This window comes from Lathamus discolor, chromosome 3, assembly GCF_037157495.1.
Source record: "Lathamus discolor isolate bLatDis1 chromosome 3, bLatDis1.hap1, whole genome shotgun sequence".
Lineage (NCBI taxonomy): Eukaryota > Metazoa > Chordata > Aves > Psittaciformes > Psittacidae > Lathamus > Lathamus discolor.
Window position 1 is genome coordinate 138,697,794 of NC_088886.1, and position 25,945 is coordinate 138,723,738.

General features: G+C 47.3%; 1 protein-coding gene across 3 annotated transcripts in view; it reads right to left on the reverse strand.

Annotated features, from left to right (window-relative positions):
- Positions 1-25,945, reverse strand: part of SH3PXD2A (SH3 and PX domains 2A) — a 263,601-nt gene that overhangs the window by 213,911 nt on the left and 23,745 nt on the right. For all 3 annotated transcript variants that reach the window (XM_065672179.1, XM_065672180.1, XM_065672178.1), the window contains exon 2: positions 5,845-5,925. In XM_065672179.1, the coding sequence (XP_065528251.1) occupies positions 5,845-5,925 (81 nt within the window). The remainder of the gene's footprint in view (positions 1-5,844; positions 5,926-25,945) is intronic.

Below are 25,945 nucleotides of genomic sequence, written 5' to 3' on the forward strand. Positions count from 1 at the left end.
GTGCTTTGACTGCAGACCAGACCCCCTGCTGTCAACGCAGCCCAGTGGGACCAACGCCCGTAAGTAAAATCTTCCCTTCTTCCCTTTCTGCCCCTTTTCACTGTGCACTTGCACCACAGCTTGATGCAACAACCCTCTGTCATGCTGCTCCTCCCCACCTCTTCCCCTGCCCTACTCAACCCCACCTTCTCCTCCAGTTTTCCTGCCTGTTTCCATACGCACCCTCACGTAGCTCAACAGAAACACTCCCTGTGCCCATCAGAGGCTGAGAATCTTTTAACACAAACCTCCCACGCTGCAAGAGGGGCAAGCTGCATCACGCCCGGAGCCACATCAACAGCCTTCCTTCCCTTCCCTTCCCACAGTGCCAGGAGCTAAACGTGGGGCAGCACCTATGAAGGAGAGCATCATGCAATGCAGAGTGACCCCACTGCTGTGGATGGCTGAGGAGACCAGGCAGTGACTCTACTCATCTGGCTATAAAGGCTTACTAGGTTGAGGGTTAGGGGTAAGCATTTGCAAATGCAGGACACTTGCCCTGTTGCATTCTTACCCAACTCTTCACCACTGATAAATGTAACACATGCTTGAGCTTGTCTATTCACTGCTCCTGCAGAGCTAAAAGAAACAACCTTACAACATAATATAGGTCCTACAAAAACAGTAATTTCCAAGTCAGACTGCAATGGACCACCAGGTTTAGGACTACAGTCTCCACTTGGGTATCTAACCAAAATTAACTAATGGAGTGAATATACAAAAGGTATAGAATCATAGAATGGTTTGGGTTGTAAAGAAGCTTAAGACCATCCAGTTCCAACCCCCCTGCCATGGGCAGGGACACCTTCCAGTAGACCAGGTTGCTCAAAGCCCCATCCGGCCTGGCCCTGAACACTGCCAGGGATGTAGCTCCCACAACTTCCTTGAGCAACCTGTTCCAGTGCCTCACCACACTCACTGTAAAGAATTTCTTCCTTAGATCTAATCTAAATCTTCCCTGTTTAAGGGGACCCATTACCCTTTGTTCTATCACTACAGTCCCTAAGAATCGCATCGGTCCATCAGAACCGCAGACACCTATCCTGCAAGTACCCTGCACTGATTCCCCCTTTGCTCTGCCCCAGAAAGCCTGCATCCTCGAGCCACCAAGGTCCTGTTTCTCAAATCATAGCAACCCAGTGAAATACAGGGTGCTCAGGCATGAGGCAGAGTTACGACCACCTGACCGCAAATAAGAGTGGACATTACAATACTTGATACAGCTTGGGATAACAGAGAAAGGGATGTATGTACAGAGGTATATGCAATGGCAGCATTCAGACGAATCCCAGTCTGAGCAAGAAAAGCAGCGATACAGACTGCAATTCCTGTTCTTTATAGCACCACTTTTGTTTAATATCCCCTTCAATGCTCAGTTACTCCATTACAGCACTATAAACAATCAGGATGACCCCAGCAATAACAAATGAAGCTCTTGATGTTTTATCATCAGCCTGAAAACAACTTACATCTCTTTCCACTCCCTAATAAAATTCTTGATCTTCTTTATTTTTCATGTTCTAATTGGCTGCTAGTGAGTTCCTCTTTCTGTCCCACTTTGAAGAAAACCTGCTTAGATCAGCACACCCCAGCAGCAGATAGCTTTTTGCTAACCGATACGTGAAGCAAATGCTTGAACAGAGCATTGTTTATTTGCCTTTCCAAAATTGTGACATTTCAGATGTTTCCTTGCAGCCAAAATGTCTGCGTGGGTCATTGTGCACAGAGACGGGGATCTGCCTACCTAACATTCCTGCCGCGGCAGCTCCAGTGGGGACATCGTTTGCCTCTCATGCAGTCAGAAACACAACGTGGGATTATGGCACGCTGCTACAGCCAGCTGCTGTGTTTTGCCTTGGAGAAAGCTGTATTTGCTGTTTTGAGAAAGGATCCTCCTACAGCTCCACACACAGAGACCCAGCCATCCTCATGGGAGCAGTGGAGGAGCTGGCATCTGAGCGTAGGGTTTGGTCCCTCTGCCAAGGCTGTGGCACTGTTCATACTCTGACTCCAGGCACCAGATAACACAAGCACGAAACTCGACCAGAACTTCTGGAGTTGCTGCATAAAACGCAGAAGATGAGCCAATGGTGATTCAAACTAAGACACCAGGCACTGACCCTTGCTCACATTTTCCCTGTTCACTTCGCTGGGGAGAGGGCTTTTCAGCAGCGAGGGGCAGCAACCACCTGGGCTCATAATATCTGTAAAAGCCCAAGCGAGCTTGTGGAAGCTGAGCAAGTGGGAGTGGGGAAAGAGCCACCCTTCATACTGCAAGCTGCAAACTTTGTTGTTGCTTTCCAGCCCATCATAGCCACTGGGAGGGTGAGCTGGCTGCATCCCCACCCTTCTCCACCTTACGCACATGCTCAACTGTGAATACAGATATTCTTGAGGGAGAAAAGGGTTAAGTGCCTCCAAAGGCACTTTCCAGAAAGAAAAATATGGGACTTACATCTGTAGATGCCTTTTACTGCAGAGTGGAAACACCAGAAGTTATCCCTGCTATCCCAATGTGTTCTTTCTCAGCTCCTCTGGGGACAACAGCAGCACTGCTGAACTGCCCAGCTCAGGGCAGGGATTCTACTACCACCACCAGCAAACCCATCAGCGATGATGGAAGACCTCAAATGGCATCTAGGGAACATGCCTCAGTGAGCCACCAGCCTGTCATGAGGCTCAGCAGTACCCACAGATGATGCCCACATTGCTCTCCTAGTGATGGGCTCCTCATACTCCCCCGTTCTGCACTGTGGACAAGTGCACAAGAAAGCAACACTTAAAGTATTACATTAGGAGATGGCTTTGACCCCATGGGGTGCTCAGGTGCAAATGCCTCCCTAGGCTGACAGACAACAGATAAGTGGACTTGACAAGCAATTTATTGTAGTGCTTTAATCTATGCAGAGTTAATTCAATTCCTTCAATCCTATTTACTGAGACACTGGCACCCACATCTCTTCTGTTGCCATCATTTGACCCATTTGCAGCAGCAGACGTGACTTGATTGCACTATTAAATGATGCAGCAGCATCCTGATTTAATTTAAGCCCGTACTTTTAGATCTCTAACCCTCACTGAAGAAGCACAGGGCTGGCATTAAGCTTAGGCTTGTTGCATTGGGTTCTGTTTGCTGTACTTCTCATGCCTTCATGGGGCAAACTCCAGCTTCGAAACCCCACGGTATGTCTAGTCTCGCTGCCCCATTACTCATCTTGAAAGCAACCTCACTCCCAGTTCAAGCATGTGTACTGCTGAAACAGCACAACCAAACGCTTCTGGGATTTGAATCCTTAGGACAGAGCAGCCTCTTACCGACTGCAGTGCCTAAGAGGATTTGCTAGGAAGTGTTTCAGAAACCCCAGCATCTTGTAATGGAAGGGCTCTCAAAACCACTGAGCCATTTCCCACAGACAGAACCGTTCGGGGCAGGGTGGGCTCTCTTTTAAAGAAACATGAAATTGCAGTAGTGAAATTAATTATCTGTGTTCCTCCCCAGCTGCCTCTGGGCAGCTAGGGCAGCCCCCTCGCGTTTCCCCGTGGGTCCTATCCAGTGTCACTATCAACACCAGGCACTGAAGCCCTGATTAAGTCATTACAAGTCCGCCCTTGTTCCTCCACTTCGAGTCAAAAGCAAATGAGACACGTGCAGGCTTTGGAAGCCCTGAAGTGCAGCTCTGTCGTGGGCACAATGGGATGAGTGGAGCTGGCAGGGACCTGCAGACTCCAGCTGTTTTGGACAAGAGTGGTGCCTGTGAATCGGCTGAGCATCACTCACTGAGTGCTTGCTTGATTTTCTGCTGTGAGGGACACATAGGGAGAAGCAGGGATACTACCAAAGTAGATTGATTTTGCTAAGGCCACTTTACCATGCATCATATCAGGTCACAAAACCCAGGTCCAACCAGTGCTAGGTTACATCAAAAAATCTTTAAAGAACAGATCACCCCTAATCTGGAGCAAATTTGCAGCCTCAGCACACAGGGCCTTGTCCCCATCTTACAGCTGGGAAACTGAGGCACAGATTGCCACAGCGAGATGCTTACAGAGACACGACAAGGCCATAGAAATCCCAGGTGAAGAGCTCAGTTACACTACCTGTGCACCTAAAGCTGCAAGAGCTGAAGAGGTTATTGCAGAGGGCTGTCTCTGCTAATGTAGTGGTAGCCCTGACAGAGATTCCTGGGACAGAAAAGGGTTAAGGAAGGGAATTTTGTTACTTTCTTGTCGTATTTTCTCGTGGGGGGAGAAGCGTTGTGCAAGCGAGAGTTTTCCACTGGCGCTAGGCCCCCTTGCACTTATCAATGGGACCTTTCAGGACTCACTCCCTGATTGAGACATCATTTCCTGTCCAACACACTAACCCCATTGATAACTCCATGCTTGATGGGAACTTTTCAAACCTACCAGGAAAGGCCAGGAGACCCAGAAGAACATATACATGAAAACAGAACTGGGGCAAAAAGAAAAAGAAGAGAGAAAGAAACTGCTTTGGCCACAATCTGCATGCTGACAACAACCGTGTGTGATTAGGATGCTGTGCAACTTTAGCAGGTATATCAGACACTGATTTAGTCTGCACAGCAGTAGGACTGGAAGGTCTGGCACTTCAGCCCAGTAAGAAGTGGAGAGGGGCATAAGAGAAGCATCTCTCCTTTGTCTTCCAGCCCCACAGCAAACACAGAAATCAGGACTGGCCACAGAAATGGTCCCGTTTCCTACCAGAAAAGCCAGGAGGCCATAACCGATGCAGATTGCAGAACAGGCTAGAGACTTCAGATGTTCAAGTATCAGAAATGACACATAAAGGGGAGCAGTGATGAAAGTAAGACTCTTTAAGATATCTCAGATCAGCTATCCAAGGGAAGAACTCTGTTTTCCCTAATTTATCATGGCAAAAAGGCTTAATGCTATTTCCCAAGACACAGCCCAGTCAGCTGTGTACATCCTTAACACTGGCTGTGAGGACTCACTTGATACTTAACCACAGCCCAGCTCCGAACACCATCTTCAGCCCAAAATCAACACTCCCCCCAAAGTTCAGGAGTTTGTCAAACCACAGCTTTTGTTTTCACCCCAGGCAATTACAGCTTTTCTGCCTACAGTGGTATGATGATACAAAGGTATCAATGAACATGGATTATTGCTAAATAGTCCTGAGCCAGAAAGCTCTCCATACCCATGCAGGTGACTGGAAGCAGGACCAGAAATGAAGATGCTCACACTGCAAGTTTATAATTTGGACTTTTCCTATTTCCTGGCTTCAGACTTTGGTCAGCAGCTATCCAGCAAGAAAGCTTTCGATGAAATCTAAATATACAGGCACAGAATACAGCAAAGGAGCTGTACAAAGCAGCAGGAGCCAGGACACCAGCTGGCTGGGTAGACGATTAGGAGGAGAGTCTGGAAGGTTTCCACTACCATCTCCATTACCGAACTGCTGTGGGAGTATGCAAAAGCTCTGTTGTTCTCAGTGATTTGGGTAAGTAGTTTCTGGGGGCCCAGAATGTAGCTCTCTTTCTGTTCTAAGTGCATCTGAAGTATTTAAAATTAGATCCCCTCTTCAATGGGAACCATTCATGAAAATGTCAGCTTTAAACGTCTTTACAGTGCGAGTTACTTGCTGTGAGCATACCACCCACTTATCTTACACCCTACAAGGACACAGTCTGAAAAGTTTCAAGATCATGACATGTAACAGACCAAACACACACAAAGCTTTATTTAAAGGCACTATTAACCCAGCTGGAAACGCGACTAGAAGGGAGTGGAAGTAATATTTTATGTTAGACAAGACAGACTTACCTGCAGGTCAAAGAACTTGCTGTATCTCCGGTAGATGATCTGGGAAGTCAGGTCAGACCATGTTACGTTGATGATATAGACCTGTTCAGGGAAAAGAAAACACAAGTCAGCGTGGGCCATGAAACACAGGGTACATACAAAGGCTGAACAGTCAGCTTAGGTTAATTCCACATCTCACTGCCTGCTCCTGCTCACAATGAGGAAAATAACCCTGGGTGCAGCACTAGACTGAATTAAAGCCATTGCCCTGTTGCAGCCTTGAGCAGAGGTCTTGAGAGAGCACCCAGTGTTCTCTCACCATCCCCATCCCCAGCTCCCACTGATTTTGCTCTCCCTGGGATTAAAGCTTGGAGTGATGGCACATTCACTGCTCCCTGGTAGCACACTCTGGTCTCTACCTCTGCCCATCTGGAGGGTCCCAGGACCTGCTGCAGGCATGGCTGGGAGAACAATTCCATCCCTGAAGCAACAGCCCACCACAAGCTGCTGATCTCCCTTCCCGTACTCCAGGTTTTCCTTGTATATGGAGATGTGCCTACGGCCCTTCCTAGGTGAAACAAGGAAAGTCAAACGGAACTCAGCACCTGGGGGGTTGTCGGATTACAGCTGTGCAACACAGCTGCTTACACACATCCATACAGGTATGACAACACTCAACCCCAGAGCACACAGCCCTGGCTGAGCCACGTCATACCACTCAGCACCTTTGGCACCTATCAGACTGATTTGAAGGTGATGTAAACCAGGTCAGCACGAGTGGCACTGTTTTGTTACATCAGGGGAAGTAAAAACAAAAGCCTAGAACAAGCCCAGGATTTGCCTTGTACAGCCCTGCTCCATCCCCAAAAACCATCATCTTACAGAAACGCTGTTTTGTCAGAAGCTGTGATAAAAAGATGATAAAAATATGCATGTGCATGCACACACAGACACATATAAACCACAAGTGTTTCCTTTAGGCAAAAGTTCCTCAAAACATAACAAAAAAAAAAAAAAAACCAAAAACAAAAAAAAAAAAAAAAAAAAAAAAAAGAAAAAGAAGGTAAAAACGAGCCAGATGCTACTCTCTCATACACTCAGGGCAAATGCTGGCCCTTCTGCCTGGGTGACAGATACACACAACTTCAGCAAACACAGGACAAAGTCAGTGTGGGTGACTACGCAATGCAAATCTAACGGAAATCACAGCTAGGCTAGCTCCTGGGTCTTTAAAGCTATCTCCAGATTTCACAAGGAGCAAGACAAGGATCTGACATAAGAAACAGGAAAGCATCCCTCCTCCGTCAGCACCAGTGCTGCAGTAACTCTCCCTTTTGCCACAGATGCAGAAGCGAAGCTCTCTGTCTCTAGCACAGGGGGATGGATAAGTTTCACCTTCCTCTCCATCTCCCCAAGGACACTGGCCCATCTTCCATGACACTGATGCAGGGTAATTGCTTCTCTGCTTTTAATGATAAAGGGTACCATATGAAAACCCCTGGAGGGATGTTGAAGAACAGGCTTAACAATGCCTTTCCAAGGACTGCTGAGGGATTTTTTCCTCCTTCCCAGTAGGAGAGAGGTGTAATCTGATGTCCTGGAAACCACAGAGGTCCTACAGCCTCGCTTTCCTCCATGCGTATTAGACCATATTCAGTCCCTAGGCTCCCCATCTACTGCAGCTCAGTTTCATGGCATTAGGGAACCAGACCTACTGAGCACAGGCTGTTAAGGAGATCTGGGACCTTTCCTAGAGCAGTGAGGTTAAGGACTAAGATCCTGAATTTGAGTCAGTTACCGTATCAAACCGACCTGCTGCTCCCACCAAACAGAGACAATCGAGGCTGACAAAGAAAAGCATAGTGGTGAGAACTCATCTCTCAGCAAACCCAGGTTATCCCTCTGCTGTGGTTTACATTTCTCCTGGAAAAGTGAGCCACTCCACCTCCCTCCCACAGTGCACATACACACAAGCGTGACATAGATGGGAGATAAGATTGTGTAAGATGAAGATTTCAGGTCCCCTTTGAAGACCCTGTCCATGCAGACAAGGCAGAGGGGTCGGAGCCTGGGAAGGAAGCTGCTGTTGCCAATTTTCAGGCCAGCCGCACTACACTGAAGAATATTTTTCCATGTGTTTGTTGTGAAGGGGAAAAAAAAATAGCTTGTAGCTTCACTCTGAGCTAATTCACAACACAAATATTTCTACTCATTCTCCATCCAACAGCTACTTTCAGATGGAAAACCCATTCGATTAAAAACAGATCATGACAGATGGGAGCTGACTGGGATCCAAAAGCAACTTCAGATACTGTAATTCTGGCCCTGGGTTCTCACAAAGGGGACAAGACAGGGATAGGAGAAACATATTGTACATGCAAATAAAGGCTGGGTTTTTTCTTTAATAATGCAGTTTTTTTCTCCAAGAAGCTAGAAACAAAACACATATGCCACAGGCTCCAGGCTTTCTGATTTTCGTGGCACTGCAGGCTTCCCCATGCTACTCTTCAGTACCCACAAAAACTGTGTATCCCCCCAGATTTTAACAGCCTGCAAGTGTGGCAGATCGGGACCTAGTCCAGACAGGAGTTAATCCTGCTTTAAGAGTCCAAAATCATCCAGTGGTGCAGTGAGTGACACAACACCCCCATCACATGAGACTGGGCAGAGCTGGGTACAAAGGCATGCTCTGGTCAAGAGGCTGGATGTGTTTGGCACAGGGTGCTGGACTGGAAAAGGACCCCAGCTCTGAAATCCAGGCTCTGCAGGAATAAAGCTGGCACTGACTTCAGTCAAGCCAGGATTTTGCTGCACATTCAAAACAGCAATTAGATACTTTTGAGCCTTAGGTGTCTTCAAGCTTAGCAAGTGATGAATTGGGCAGCATGCAGATGCACTGACTTTTTATTTCATGGGAAGATCATAGCAGGAGCAAGAAAAGCCTTTAATCATAACCCGGAGCTCTGTGAAGCAAGAAACTAATGGGCTCAAAATGTACTTGGTGGGTTGCAGGTGCAAAATCTGAAATGGCTATTGATTTTCTTTGCTTCCTCGCGTAAATCAAATCGCTTCTTGACATCCACCATTTAAAACGATGGGGAATAACCGTTAGCTTGAAAAAGATCTGAAAAATGCCACACTTTAAAAGCAAGGTCTAGAGGTTTCAAAAGACTTCGGTGTCACATTTCTCTCCCTCAGAGATCAGAGTTTGGTGATTATTCTCTTCTGCTGCCTTAGTCAGACCCATAACCTCTCCGTGAGCAGCAAGCATTACATCAGCTTACCTCGTCATTTTTTTGCTCAGATCTTAAAAGGGTCACTGTGAAAGCGATCAATGATGTCCCAGGGGAGAATGGGAAAAGCGGTCCTGGGGGAGCCCGAGGTCATGCAAACGCAACGGGACAGGGAGGCAGCAGGAAATATCAGATAAATACGGACAGCCGTCCCACGCTCAAAAGCCCTGAACACCCGCTGGCCCAGCATCATTGCCTGCAGGGCCAAGGGAGGGCTTTCTGTGGCATCCAGCAGCTCCCTAGAACCGAGCTACAGAAGCCACAGCTCCAGCACGCAGCTGGTCCTGCCCACAACAGTCCCCGGTCTCAGCACTTGATAGAAGACAAAAATCAAAGCATCTCACATGTCTTGGAGCAAGCTCTTCTTGCAAGTACGCTGTAAGGACCGTGTTTTCCTACAGTCAGTACATGCACTGCACTGTACTGTACATTCACATGGAATCGTGACTGCAAATTAAGAATTACTACAATAATTAATTCCTTCAGGTAAAAGAGATCTGCCTTCTGTATATGCCGTGATCATGGCCTTAAAGGAGTCAAACACAGCCACTATTCAAAGGCTTCCCCTCAAAATTCCTGAACAAACAGAAGTCCTTAAAAATAAATACTAATTGAAGTGCAAATTACAAACAACTCACTGCACAATTACCGGGTGTTCCAGCCTCTAATAAAGTTCAACTTTTAATTTCACAAATCCAACCATTTTTTAGTCTATTATGCATATGAAAATCGATCCTTCTTCAGAGAAGCAAGAAGCAGGCCTGTACAAACTGGAGAATATTAATCAGGAACTAAGCTTGATAAGCAGCTCTTAATATTCATGCTGCATTAAAGAAAGTGCAGGATGTGAGGGGGATTTTATCAGCTGCTAATTAGTGTTTAATTCTAGCTCTGGGAAACTTCCATTTTACCCATCACAGAGCAGAAAATTTACTGCAGACTGAAGTTATTGCTCTCCCTTTACTGCCTACACCAAGCGATGAGGGGAGATGACTTCCTACTACAAAAAGCATTCACTCAAATGTCATTGGGCACGACTTTATCATTGAATGTCTTGTTTCCAATGGAAAATATCCAGGTCCAGCTGGCACAAACCCCAGAGGTAAAAAAGTTCAGGTTATTCCCATGTGACCAGGTTTTCAATTGGCTTTTTAGAGACTAATGGTTTGTTTCCTACAGCCAGATGAGCTGGAGTGGAAGATAAGTGCCTGAAATGAGCAGTGTGATGAGACCACGATAAGAACATCCACAAATACACGAGCTATTGGCAAAGACAAGATTGAAGAACAGAGACTAGAAATATCCCTGCACACATAAGAGAGGGTGCTGTTAACCTTTAATAAGTAATTACAGTAAATACCAGCTATTAGAAAGGTTTCATGAATGCAAAAAAACAACGCTATGGTGCAATTTGTATGCAGATGCCATCACAACAGTCCCTTTTATCCTGGAGAACGTCAGCTTCGTCAAAGTCTCATATTTAGGTGTTGGATGTTTGTCCTCAGTGCGTCATGACAGAGTTGGAAAGAGCACTCCTCACCTCCTATATTCAGATGCTATCACCACCTGTGAGCTGGAAACTTCACCAGCACAGCTCAGCATGTGGAGGCTCCTGGTCTGCTTCTATCAAACTCAGTCCAACTCCCACAAGGCTTGCAGCACCTTCAGCAGGTTGATTTAGCTGGTGGCATTCACAGCTCTAACAGCTCTAACTGCAGCAGCCCTCCATGAATTCAACATACCTCTTTGCCCTAAATTACCAGGGTACAGGCATTGCACCAATCTAGTTTGCATAACCATTTTAATGTCAAAGATGTGCTGATGAGCACAAATCACTGCTGGCCCAGACCCAGATTTGCAGTGATAACAGCCTAGAGACGGCACTTCTGGTACCCATGAGGTCAAGGCAACAAAGCTGCTCACTTTTCAGAAGGTAGCTTGATTTTAGGTTCCTTCTTCCACTCCAGAAGATACTGGCCAGGTTTTCCCAAGTGGGAGGGTCCTCAGTGTCCTCAATTCCTGCCCTATACAAGACCTAGAGTGGCAGCAGGGAGAGAAAAGTGCTCCAGGAAAAGACATGGAGAATGTAAGCTCTTCTGCACCCACCACCTGTGCCTTCACTCGGCTTGGATCACGTTTGACACAGGACCCGGTGAGCACAGCGTGGGCTCCCTGCCCAGCTCACAGCATCCAGAAGGCCCTGAAAAGCACTGTGAGACCTGAGAAATTCCCACAGAGATGAAGTCAGACCCTCAGCCCTGAGCCCATGGCGAATCCACCACCGGATGAGGTCACCTTTCAGCACAACGGTCTCCAAGGGACCACAGCTCAGCCGGGACACTGCCAAGGAAGAGCTATTTTCAGCCCCAGTCTGGAGCTGTTCTCGCACCAGGAATTTGAAGATTGAGCTAAGAAACAGAGATGAGGCTCGGAAGAAACGTGAAACCCAAGCAGCCCTGAACAGGAAAGCTTCTTGCAGGGTGATTGCTGCCCATGGCAGGGTGCCTTAGAGCAGTCCCCAGCACAAGCGCTGATGCAGGCTGCACGCAGGTGCAGAGCGTCTGGCTTTTTCATGAAGCACACATGGTTTCATGGACATCTCTCTGCCCAGCTCGTGTTTCCATTACCAACAGGAGAAATGTAACTGAGAAAAAGCCAAAGCAGCCCATGGGTCTTATGGACACGTACCTAAGTTTTGGAAGCAAAGCAGAGTTATAGTATGCTGGGAGGGAACGAATTGGACAGCCCCAGAGCTTGCCAATTCTCATCTGTGAGCAGTCACCACACTGGCAAATTAAGCAGGACACAGCAATTCCAGTTTGCATCAAGATTTGCAAGCTAATTTACAATCTCATTAAGCATACAGGGTGGGAGGAAGGAGAGTTTTCCTTCCTTCACTGCTTGCTTTTGTGGATCTTGTTTCAGCTCTGAACAGCAACGCAAGAGGATTAATGCCACTTCTCTTTACAGCCACGTCACATCAAATCTATTCTGTACACAAGAAAAATAAACTCATTTCCAGCTCTGAACTCAGTCATACTGTGAGATTCAAGCTGGGTCCTTTCCAGCTTAGAAAATCCCACCACTACTCCATCCTATAAGGGCACAGGCCTTCCTCCTGGTGGAGCATTAACTAGGATGAAATCCATTTCTCTTTGCCAAATCCTGGTATTTAAACACAAATGAGAATAACAAACAACTGCTCCAAGCCAGCCAGCCAGCAGACATCCCTGGGAACACAGGAAGAGGAGCTCATTTGAGTATGGAGGCACCTGGCTAGATGATTTTGCTGGTTTCCTAGCTTCAGGGGTGAGGACCAGACAAGTAACAGGGTTGTGTCTGAATGATGAATCCAGCTCACGGTGTTTACACAGGACAGCAAGCCAGTACTCAGCCTCCCATATTTCTTATACACGGATGAGGTTTCAAAGCCCATAGGTTCAAATTTCTACTTAGTCTCTTCTTTACCCTTCACGCTTTTGGCATTTGCCAACTTGGGATTTTAAGCACTGACTTCAGGCCTTCCCAGTACCTTCCTGCTAAGAAGATGCGAAGAAGTCCCACACAATCAGAGCAATAAGCCAAGAGGGGAAAAACCTCCCTGCTACACTTCTTTGCATGGTCATTTGCATGGCTATGACAGGCATGAGAAGGTAAAAAGTGGAATTTGCACCCATAATTTGAGACATTAAGTTGACCAGAGAGCTGCAGAACTGGAACGGCTGGGAGCTCCACAGCTTGGTTACAAACCACCTCCGAGCCTCTTGCTAAGCTTGTTTGATTGCTTCATTTGACTTCATTCTTAGGGACGTGTGAGCAGAGAATGATGTGTCTAATTCTTGCAGACATGCAATATCTGTGTTGCATTAGCAGGGCTCTGTCTTTTAACTGATATCCTGGGTCACATCAAAGACCTGTCAAGGCTCCCATCTTATCTCCAACATTCAATAAGGGGAGCTTATAGAAAGAGAATAAGAAACAGGACTAGTAAGACACGGGTCATTTCCCTGCTACCACCTCCCAGCTCCTCGCAGCTTCCCTGCAAGGAATTAGCAGACAAGGGAAGTGGACAACATCCACCCATTAGATTTCAATACATGCATGAGGGAGGGAGAGCATCTGACCCCAGTACAACTTGGACTTGTATTTCTGTTTCCAATGGTTCTGTCTACCTGCATTTACTTTCCATTTATGATGGAAATACTTGTGAAGGAGAATAGCCACAGGACTGTGTTTCTGCCATTTGAGAGTTGACAGATGATTAGAAAACACATCTAAGCCTACAGAGCATTAGAATAGTAGAGTGACAAACACAAAACGGAAACACGATCACACAGGTTCTCTCTGAAACCTGGCTCCCTCGTGGCCTTCTCAAATACCCTTCTCTAGGTCTAAAAGAGGCTGTCTATGGCAAGGAACCCAAAATAATCCAGCTGCACTTCAAGGTGAAAAGTTTTCAGCTTAATGGCTCTTAAATCTGGATGCCACCTGATTTCTAAACTGTATAGACAGTGCTCAGGTCTTTCTCCCCCAGCAGGTGGTTGGTGTTTCATGAGGATGCCAAACTAAGAGAATGTCTTGGTAGAAGAAGAATCAAAAAATAGAGCCTTGAATTTCAAAGTCTTCAAGTAAGTTTCAGCTGACACCAAATCTCACACATCTTTGCACAGAGGTATTTATGCCTGTGTGAGATCTCTCCAAGTACCTTTCTTTCTGCTCTGAGAACTAGGACCCATCTGCATTGTACCAGCAGGGCTGTACTGGTGCTTTTTCCCCAATGATGGAGCTTGTATACAGTGCTAGAACACCCACAGCTTGTAGCCACATGAAGACAGAGCACACCATGATATCGCTGACATTGGCTTATGTACAGGCACAGGGCAGATTTTTGCACACTGTAGGCATGTGGCTCTACTTCCACAAATGACACAAGCTCCCTGTGCAGTCAGTGTTACAATCACACAGAGGCACTGCTAAATCCCAGCCTCCCCTTCGGCTTCTCGTGTTGGGGATTTCTGCTCTGCACCAACACTTGCATGTAGTTTATATTAGCATGCACATCTTCCGGCTTTGATTTGTAACCTTCCATATGACCCCCAGATGCAGTGTTGGAAAAGCAAAGCAAGGGCCTGGGAAAGGGAGCAAAACTCCTCCAGGCCCTTCCAGAACAATGACAAAGCTCTGGGACATTCTTAGTCCAAATAATGGAAATTCTCCTGGGATTTTGCCATAGAATAGAAGGATAAATTTGTTTTCTTCTCATTTTGAGTAGAGGGAAATAAAAAGTTCATGTAAACCGGGAGACCCTCGGATTCACAAAGCCAGAGCTGAGGCGCACAGTACTTCAGGTGTGATCTACAGCCCCTGACACAAAACAACTCTGAAAAACTCTTCTAACTTTTATACAGTTTGTGCAATCACATTTTTCATGCACGACTTAAGGATAAAACTTGAGGTGAAATCAAACAGATCAACCAGCAAAGCATCACAGAACTGCCAGCTTAACATGCTGACAGATGAGGATTTGCATTATATTGCAGAATGCTACGAGTTGTGACTGCAAACCAGACCTATCCTCAAAACACCACTCAGCAAACATGCAACTATACTGCATGGCCATATATACATAAGACTGAATGTATTTGGATGTTCTTTACAGGACAATCCTGACAACATGAAACCAACTCTTGGAAAGAAGAGAACAACTTTCCCCAACCCCAGGAAGATGCAATGCTGAAGTCACTGGAAAAAGTATCTTTCACTTTTGATTTAAGGCGTCATAGAAATCCGTGTTTCTTGTGGGGAGAAAAGTGAAAGAAGAAAGTGATTTTGTGTCCTGGGCTTGCAAAGAACACCTGAATTGCACTGTGAAATACCAAGGAGGAGGCAAACATAGAGCACCCTCCTTATTCCCTGCTGTGCTTCCGGCCCAGGCAGGAAAAGTGATGCAAGACTCCTGTGCACAGAGCAGATTCCCTCCCATCAGGGCACGGCACTGAATTAAACACAAAATTACCTTCTTCCTGTGGAACTTCAGGGTTTTCGGGAAGATACTCTGCCAAATCCTCGCACCCTCAATCACTGCCTCTTTGCTAAGTTGAACTATTGTCTCTGCCCCTTCCTCCCCTCCCACTCTTCTAACAGTCATCCTCCTTTCCCCTCCTTTTCCCACGCTTGGCTTCCTGTCTTCCTGCTTGCAGGAACACCCTCTCCCACCCCAGATGTGCAGGACCATCACGGTCAGCATAAAACCCATCCCTCTTCAACTCCGCAATTTGCAGCCTGGGCCACACACAGACACAAATGGCCATCCTCACTGGTTTCCAGACTGAGTTAAGTCAGCTCACTGGGCTGTGGGTTCTGCAGATGGGCACACATTGCTCTGCCCTGCTGGGATACAGGGATACAGAAGAAATGCTTCTTCAGCCTGGAGCAATACTGTGCTATGGGCATTTCTGCTCAAAACATCACTTCCCCTTTAAAACCTGCAAATATAGGGATCCTGTGGTAGGAAAATATATTCAGCTGGACCCTTTTGGTGCAGAAAAGAACAACATCCCTAGGGATCACACAGCATCCCTCTGTAAAAAACTCCCATGTCCCCTTTCGAGACACGCACTGCTCTTTGGTAGAGCACTGTCTGCCCAAGCTGTCATGGAAGGCGGTGATGGAGACTACACTAATTCCTTCTTGTTTACCTACCACAACCCAGCCACAAGCCACACATACCCTGGGAGTTGCTCATTTTTGGAAGGAGAGTGTGTGGCTGCAAGTCAGCATGTGTCACCTTAGAAATAAGCCTTTTAGGGCTATATCTATATTATACATTCTATCAAAACCAGTAATAAGGTATGAATCAGCAAAATGACTGCATGCATTTATATTTCTGTCAAATTCAGGGTTTAGAGTGACTTGGAACAATAAACAAACCTAGCCTCAATATTCTCCTACTCTTAGCCACTTAAAGGCAATTATTAATGTTCAGCAGACAGAAACTCTATTAAATCTGCTTAAGTGACCACCAAAAGCCCAGAAAAATTACTGTCTGTAACAGCAGACTTTCAAGAACTGCAATACATACTTCCAATACAGTGACTGGGGACAGCAGGAATTTGCTCGGCAGGATTTGGGCAAGAAGTCCTAGTTTTATTCATTCCAAAGTCAGGCTCACAAACTGGTCAAAGCTACCCATCTCAGATCCTTCTCCAGGTACACAGCTAGAGTAGACATCTGTCTCTGGAGCTGCCTCGTCCTCTGTCTACAAGGTTGAAGGTGAGGTAGATGCACATACAGTAAGAAAAAGTCTACATGGCACAGAGATGCCCAAATTGACGCTGACCTCTGTCTCCTCCATGATGCAGCACTGTCAGTGCATGGTGCATGCAAGGCAGGTTGGCAGGGTCAGCCACACTCACACCAAAGAGTCCCACATCTTTGCAGGGCACAGCATCACTTGGATGTGGCCGTTCTACTTGGTGGGACTTCTGAGCACCATATGCCTCTGTCACAGCCACTTGGTCCAAGTGCTAGCAACAGAACACTTTCAAATGGCAAACCCTTTTAAAAAATGGGGATTTGACTCCAACCCTCATTCAGAGGATGCAAAGTTTGTAACATGGGGCCCCAGAGCAATTTAAAATTCCAATTTATGAAGTGCTAACACAAGAAGGAGCTGGAGGCACTACTATAATTTACCATAGAGCAGATATGCAAAGACAATAGTATGAAACAGCATCCTGACAGCAGGCCAGGCCTGGCTGCCAGCGCACCAACAGCCCACATAGGCACAGCATGGATCAGAGTCACCTCATGCATTTAGTGACATTGGGCAGGACAGGAACTTGTGCTCATGGAGTTTGGGAAAAGAACAGGCATCTTTTAAGAGATGCTTCCTCTTTGACTTGGCTCGGCTGCCAGCTTCAGAGTAGAGCTCTCAACATGCAGCTGCTTTGCCAGCTCACCCCCAGGCACCGGCATACGATGGGGATGACGGGATGGACAGTCAGTTCGGTGAAGGGCACAAACGTTCTGCCACCCTGCAGGCATCCTGAGAGACAGAGAAGCAAGCACCAATTTTTGTCCCAGCCAAGGGCGCTCCATCCCTGAAGTGAGCTGCAGGATGAATGCATCTCCTGCCAAGCCTTTCATTAATAATGACCTGATCTGAAAATCCTTTCCCTGTGTTCACTCTTACAGAGCAGATTTGAAACAGAAGATTGAGATAAAGATGGATGTGCTCAACAACTTCTTGACCCACTTCAGACTTCAAAACTCGCTTGCTGCTCCCAGGTACCAACCCTTACTGCCCATGATCCCAGCAGGAGCAGTGCTGACACAACAGAGAATATGCAGCTTCTATAGTACTTAACATGTCCTTCATTTTTTGCTAGGACCAGGGATCTGCTTACAGGTAAGGATACACGAAAGTCAGGCTGGATTAGGGAGATGCAAAGTCCGCCCTGAACAGCCACAGCTTTTTTGCCAAAGGGAATATACAGCAGTGGAGGAAGAGCCAAGTCCTGCAGCCATCCTCATGCAGGCATCTCCACTTGAGGGCTGAGCCAGCCAGGGGCAAGCTGAACCAAAATCTCTCACACTGCATGTGCAGGGCATGGAGCAGTCGGCTGAATGCCACAGAACGCATGAGGTGTGAATTACAGCACCATAACTCACGCCCTGCAGTGTCTTACTGCCAAACGGTTCAGGGCAGAGCTAGGATTCTTTTTCCAGTGTTGTAATTCCCCTGCCTCTTTTCTCTTTCCCACAACCACCCTTTCAGTAGAGATACATCCAAAGAGGATCAAATCTCACTCTCCTCAGCCCTGTGAAACATGAGCAAAACTAGCAGGGCTTGGCCCACTGTGCCATTTCCTAAGGCTTCAATAAGATTAAATTAATACTGTTCAAATATAAACCACTCTTGCTTTGGGACAACACAAAGACAGAAGTAAAATCACCCTATTCACAATCAGGTGCTATCAGCAGGCTATGGTAAGAGCCACAGCATTCTGTGCTCTAGCAGAGTGCCTCCCCTTCCATCCACCTCCATGTACCAAGAGTAGATGGGCTGCAGTGCAAATCAAGGCCAGGTGCAAAGGAAGGTCTCCAGCTTCAAGCACCACAATCTCTATGGGCCCAACTCCATTTGCAGCCAACTAATATGAGCTGGCTCTCCACACGGAGATCCCACGTAAAATAAACCCTTGCCCACACACCAGCAGATGCAGAGGGTCTGCCCTCAGCAATGCCACCAGGCCACTTGCTCCAGGATCTGCCCTAGTCTGTCTCAGGTAGAAGGAATGGACATCCTGGACACTCCTGGGTGCAGTGATGGGACGATCCATCACTCTGGAGGCCAACGGGATAGCTTCCAAGGTAAAATAAAACACACAAAACCCGAAAAGATCTGGGGTAGGGATCTGCTCCCAGGTCAACCAAATCCCACTGGAAGCAGCAAGCAGGGAGGAATTCTCCCGCAAGACACACGAAGCTGATACAGCCACCATGGCTGCTCTCACCTGAGGGAGGAGACAAAGTCAGACAAAATGAAAGCAAGAGCTCTCCCACACGACAAAGCCACGGGCCCAGGCTCCACAGACAGACCATTAAGCTCCCACAGTCTCTCCTCTCTGTTAACCAGCCAAATTGCTCTTGAGGGTAAGCAAAGGAGGCCAGCTGGAGAACTGACCGATAGTTTTAGTGGAGGATAACCACTAACCCTGAGACATAGCTGACCACAGGGCAAAACCACTGCTCCCATCAGCATTCTCCAGCAAGCCCAGGATCACCCTGGGTGGGACAGGCAAGAGCAAAACCCAGGCCTGCACCCTGAGACCCATGCTGTCTGTACTCCAGAGAAGGCAATTTCTGCTTCCCCAGCTGCCTGTGAGGCTTCTCCACCAGCAACACAAAGACAGCCAAAAAGCTCCTCGTGGCTTGTGAACACGGAGGCAAGTCTCACCTGATCATGAGATGGTGGCTTGATGTTCCCAGTTCTCCATGGCCACAAAAGGTCTCCCCAGCAACCATCCCTATTCTCAATACTGAGACGATAAGCATTTTGCTTTGGTCCCATGGACTCTTCAGGACAGGAAATCTTCCTAGAAAGCGTAGGGCACACACTGAATGGTCTGCAGAGATGACAACAGTGACCCCTTGGAGGCTCAGCCTGCCAGGGCACTGACAGACATGCTGCACTTCAAGAAAGGGCCTGAATTCCAGAGATTTCAATGGGATTTAAGCCTACACTTAACCGCTGCTGACTTGCAGTCTGCGACTGTCAAGGTCATCTTTGTCACTTTGTCCCTTGGACTTGTGCAACTGTTGATTTGCGGGCTGTGTTGAAAATCCTGACTCTTGGTAACTATCATCCTTCCACCATAATTTTGGGCTTTCCCAAAACAGGCCCATGTAGTCTGTCTGCAACCCTGACTGACCAGTATGACAACACTCTTCCAGCCTTGCACAGATGAGCAGGAGCCCTCCAGCCCAACATCTCCCCAACTCCAGCACACATGAATTGCTCCAACACCCTCATTTCACACATCAGTTACATCCTGCCAAGTTTCAGCTGGAGATGACTGAATCCTCTCCAGATTGGCTCGGTTCTTGCCACAGCTGCAGCACTCCACACATTTCCAACCCTTGTTAAACCACACTAGCTGTGGTTGCCACATTGCCAGTTCTGCAGCCCAGGGGATGCTCTGAAGCAACCCCATCACAGTGGCGAGAAAGCCAGGTCTTGATTGCAGTCACTCAGCAGCCAGGACTCCTTGGAGAGGCTGCCACATGGCTTTGGTCTGTCAACTGCCGTGTCTCTTAACTCGCACCCACAAAGAGCTACAGCCAGCAAACGTGTCACCAGCTCTCCAAGTCAGCAAATCACTATCACAGTGAGCAATCCTGTATGCAAAAATACAGAAAATAGAAAAGATGTCACACCTCTTCTAGCTGAATAGTCCAATTTCTGTCTCATGGGTTTAAGGAGTGGGACAGGACCTTGAGCAACATGGTCTAGTGGAAGGTTGGGTTGGAACTAGATGATCTCCAGGTCCTTTCCAACCCAGACCATTCTATGACAAGCAAAGGAGGCTGGAGGTTTGTTCAGGAGATCAGCAAACCTATGGCAGAGGGGTACCAATTCCCACGTGCATACCTGACCACTCAACAGGTCCACTGGCCCACTTGGAAACACCTGCCAGGCCAACTGCAGACCCGACTGTCTTCTTGCTGACACAAGAACCCTCCTTAGCCCCAAACCTGACTCCAAAACACCACTGAACTGCAAATCTCCTTGACAGGGTAAATTATCGAAGCATGATTTAAAAGTGAGCCCTGAAGCTGGGGAGCTCAGCCAGCTGCTGCATCTGGCCACAATATTGAGAGTCAATCCCCCAGTTAATAACCTCAGACTCCATCAAGGTGTGACATTAAAAAACTATCCAAATAATACACCAGCCATGTGACTTTGTTCTTTTTCCCCTTGAAAGCACATCTGGCATGCAAGGCTTGGGCTCTCCCTCATCCCAGGGAAACCAGCAACAACAACTTCCAAAGAGTTCTGTTCCCTTGTTCTTAGGTCTTAAAGATCCATTAAGCTACGAGGTGCAATGCAGAGGGAATTCACAAATATCCCTCGGGAATGCGTCGTGGTTTAAGCACCCAGCAAGATCCAGGTAAACTTGATCTTGCTGGGCACAAGACAGAACAAAAAAGGTTCTGTAGGCAAGATTTACTTTTTTCCCTAGAACCAAAAAAGCTCCATGTCTATAAAATAGGGCATTTTCACACCAAGTTTATTTTGAGCCATGAGCTGCAAGGCAGTGCTCTCCTACTGACTGCCAAGCTGGCTACTGTGTTCCTCTTCACTCTGCAATACTTATTTGATTGGCAAGTTACTATTTCAGAGCTATAAAACCCTCCTGGAACACGCTCCCAATAAACTGAATTCCTTTTCTAACTAATCATTTTATTTCCCTAATTATTAGCAGCACTTGGAACAAATTAGACACCACAAGCAGAATCCAGTGCAGTCCCTGCCCAGGAGCTGTTTATATGCTGCTCTATAAAGGGCCAGGACTGGGGTCTCCAGCCCAGCTCCTCGTGCTGAGACTGGACAGCAGAACAAGCAGAAGGCTATCCAGAGCGTGCTGGGGAGCTGCCTACAGTAGGGCATGATATATTCCCAGGATTAATAATGCCTGCTTCAACTTTTATGTCCTACCTTGGCCTTGAAAAGATGCTCTCTTTTGGTACTTGCCTTCAAAGAGTAGTAACTCCTGTCTCTCCACTTTGACATAAACAAGTACAGTCTTATAGGGTGCGCTGCCTCTCTGCAAGGAAGAAGTTACCCTTCACAGGAATGAGAAAGAGCAGTAGCTGTAATTTCCCTATATGAAGCAAACAAAGTATGTTCCCTGCAGCAGCAGCTGGAGGCATAATTTGGACGTAGAATCTGGATGCAGTATCTGGGAGTCTGATACTCTAGCCCATATGGAAATAGCACCATATGGTTAAACTCAGATAGAATCCATTCTAGGGGCACCTTGGATGAGAGACCAAAATTCAGAAGTTGGAGACAGTTGTTCAAAGAAATGAAGGGAGAAGCAAGTATCAAGGGCACATTTACACTTAAATTAATAATCTTTCAGATAACATTGAAATTAATACAGACCTGTATTAAAGAGGGCACATTGCTGATACACAGCAGCATAGCAGTGCACCCCACTCAACCAGTGCTGCACCTCCCAGCAGTGGAATACACTCACCAGAGCCTTTTTGTGGCACACTTAAATCCCATGGGATATAAAAAGCCCGTTGACCCACCTGGCACGGGGGGCCAGCAGCTCAGTCGCACACAAGGGTTTTCTCTTAAAACACTTCTCATCTCCCTGCGTGTGCAGGCACAGACACGCATGGTCTCCCAGCCCAATGGGGATGGGATACCCCAGTATCAAATGTTTCAGGAAGTTCAAACCCTAGTCACGCCTGATAGGGAGAGCAGCACAGGCTTCAGCATCACGGGGGAAAGAGGGCCTCCTAGGTCCTAATCCACCTCCTACTCCATCTCCTCTCCCAGGAAGCCTGAGGCAGTATTTTCACTTAAGTTTTGTGTTTTCATACACCCAGGTTTGAAGTCCCAGGGCAAAACCTGGGTGTATGAAAATCCTAGGAGGAACCTGCTCTGCACAACATGCAGAGAGCAACAGAGATGCCCCCAGAACAGGGAACATGAGCTTTAAAATAATCTGGCGGGGGGGCCGACACCAGGGCACTATTCTGAAGCATAAAACCACTTTAAGCACGTTCGTTTCGCAGTTGCTAGAACCTAAAGCCATGCCCTGGAGCCCTGCCAGCCAGTCAGTATTTTTACGACCGTATCAAAGCACATGATAAAAACAAAAAGCTTAAGGGTCAAACCCAGTGCCAGGATTAGCAACCAGGCTGAAGTGAATAGCATGATAGAGGTCTGAACAGGATCCTCTGATCACAGGCACGTAAAACACGTTTGGTTTCTACACAGACAGCAGTCATGCCTGAAACTTATAAGCCAGATTCCTCCTTCAGCTCATTCAGGTGGGAAGGGCTTAGTGCAAAACCTCTAAACCCTTTCCACCAAGAAGTACCAACAGCGTCTGCAGCTGCCTCAAGTCACATACATCACCCAGAGGAGCACCCATCCAAGCCCTTCCCTTGTCACTATTTCAGTCCCCCCGCTGCCCCTGGCACAACTGCTCCCCACAGCAGCAGCCTATTTCCAAACATCCCTACGTTAGGCACTACCATGAGTATGACCATGAGTATAACGTGCTTGCAGGCTGGAGCTTGCAAGCACCGGGAGAAGGGCTCCCTTCTGGATAGACTTCAAGTTATAACCAAGAGGGCTAATGACAGAGTCGGTATAAGGAATCAGCCAACTTGGGCTGAAGGCAGCAGAGATTAAGAAAGACTAAGGTGTCCTTTCGTGCTGCATCAGAAACTGTTCATTGAGAAAGCACCTCCCATGGCAGACCAGGAGATCCCAACAACAGCATCGCCTATGGGAACTGCTTCAGTGACCACTGGCAGCAGAGACCCTGAGCTAGCCACGTGGGAGCCAGCGTGGTCACTACTGGGTTACAAGCTGAGACACAACTGGGATGCTACTCACTGCCACTGCTGCAGCTCAGAGCACAAAGGGTTTGCGGTAGCTCTAAGCTGAAATGCCTGGAATTAGAAACCATCACAGACACCTTCTCACCCTGTGGGTACCTGCACTCTGCCTCTGTGACCCTCGTCCTGATAAGTCAGGAGGCAGCAATGACGGGCACAATGACGGGCACGTGAGTCAGGGAGACGGACGAGGACACTGGTGGATGGCGGCATGTCCCCTGCTGCTTGGCCAGTGCTGAACAGCTCCAGCAGGACATGGTGCCACCTCCTGCCGTTGCAGCCCTCTTCTGCATGGCTGCAGAGCAAGAGTGCCCATGCAGACCTTACTTTCAGCTAAAAGCCTCTTTTATCCAAGGAGAGAGGCGGCCTCCCTAACGAACAGTCTCCAAGGGTGAATTTTAATAGAAAAGATCAGAGAGAAGGTTAGAGCTCGGGCTGTTTGTTTTAAACACTGGATGTTCCCTTGGCTTGGTTATTTTGGCCGTTGGTTAAGCTCCCTTTTATGTTACACATAGAGATAATTTCTTCTTTTCTATGGCAAGGCTGATCAAAACTGGGAGTGATTTCCTCCCAAAATATTTTTTTAAACTAAGTAAAATGACTTATTTGTTGCATTCGGTATTTCTCAACAGTGCTCTGAGTTCCTGCACAAGATGCAGCATTTGACTCCAGAAGATGTAGAAAACGTGGGGGTTTTAAGGTACTAGTGTTGACTGAAGGTGAACTGCAATGGCAGTTCTTCAGCTTTGTTATTTCACTGAAATGGGAGTTAACAATACACGTTTTTCACACCAGGGTGTTTTTAGCTGCATGCAGGAGCTTTCTCACAATCAGAATTAAGGACTGTTTGGGGGCTATGTTGTGCACAATGGAGGTTTTGACAAGTACCTCACTGTGACCAATTTGCACTTAACAACACAATTATAGTTGGAAAAAAGCACTGAGGGAGGGAACGACTGTGAATAGAAAGAGAAAAGCCTGCTCCTCCTGTTCGAGCTGTCCACCCGGTCACTGGTGCCCCTAAGCTCTGACCCTACCTCACACAAGCTGCCCAAGAGCTTGCATCCTGCAAATTGCAGAGCTCGCTCTACTCCCACACACCTCTCTCCATCAAGGCTTAATGGATCTGGGGCTGCAGCTCAGCCCCAAAACACAGTGACATGGCATCAAAAATCACTTCAGGACTCTGCTCCTTGCAAGCCGTAATTCTGACTGAAGAAGCCAAATTTCCAGCTCATTCCAGCAGCCTCAGCTCCCACACAGGTTTTTCTTCTGCTCCATCTGCCACTTTAATCAGGTTTTTAAACAGCTAACAGTGTTGTCTTCTCTCCTCCCTGACATCATCTGACCCCCAAGGCTTGACTGGGGCTATACTTGAAGCGCAGCATACAGTATCACGCTCCCTCTGACGCAATGCTTCTCTGTGACAGATGACAGGGTTATACTGTGCCTTTGCACAAAACCAGAAAACCCAAAGAGGAACTTTGCCAGGAATAAATTAACAACCTGACACAAACAGCGCACGCAACGGTTTCTGTGTTTCCAGATACGGCTTGTCTGATAGCACAGTTCAAAATAAAAGGAGTTTTTTCAGAGTGGTTTTGACCTTCTCCCTCATCTGAAACCTCAACAGATATCGTCACGAAGAGCACAGGTCTGACCAGCCTGCAAAACGGAGGCGCATCCTTACCCCAGAATATACCTTATATCTAGTAAACCCCAAGGCTTCTGCAACATGTGGCTCCAGCCACTTAAGTCTCTATGAGAGATATTTCACCATAGCTTTTTCCCCTCATAAACTGCTCTCATTGAAGCCCCAGTTTAAACATCCCTCACTTTAAGGGGCTGAAATTGCAGAGGAGACAAGAGCTTCCATGCCAACTCATCCTCAGGTTGTTCTTCCTGCTGCCTGGAGATGATGATGCTTCTATTTTAAAAGGGGACATTAATAAACCAAAGAGATTGTTTCTGAGCCAGTTTCATGTGTCCATAGCTGACCAAACTGCAGAGAAGGAAAAGACAATATATTTTGGGTTGCCTGTCCAACTGCAAGCTTTGAGCACAGAAGTTTGCTCCCAGAAGCAGGACCGTAACATCCCAATGACACGGCAGGGGGACAGGCAGTCCGACACAGCTCAGAGACAAGCTGGCCTCAAAGGGGCTGGGTAGATACTGCAGTGTAAACCGCAACATCCAGGTGAGAAATCAAGTAAATACACCAAGCCCTGTGCTGACCCAGCTGCCCAAACCCAGGGCTACAGCCAGCTCAGAGACACGGACACAAAGTGGTGTCATGGCCAAGACCCACTTTCTTTACTAAGAGCACAACTGAAAGCAGTCAGTCTTTTCTGATCTTTTCTACAGCTTTTCACATTAAGCATTCATGAAGTGAGATAGATACACAAGAGTCCAAAGAGCTGCTTCAGGTCACACAGGCGTGCCAAGGCAGAGACCCCCAGATTTGACAGATGCACTGAATTACTGCCCATGCAGGGCTTGCACTTACTTTCCCATCTTACCTCTTGGACCACGGCTATGGAGGACGTAGCAGGTACAACTCAGAAGATGCAAGTTTATAAAGAAGTGGATCCAAGACACCTTTGCATTGCAGCTACGCTGAGTACCACCACAGAGTGGGCCAGAGCCTCTGACTGCTTTCACCCCTCCTCAATAGGGAG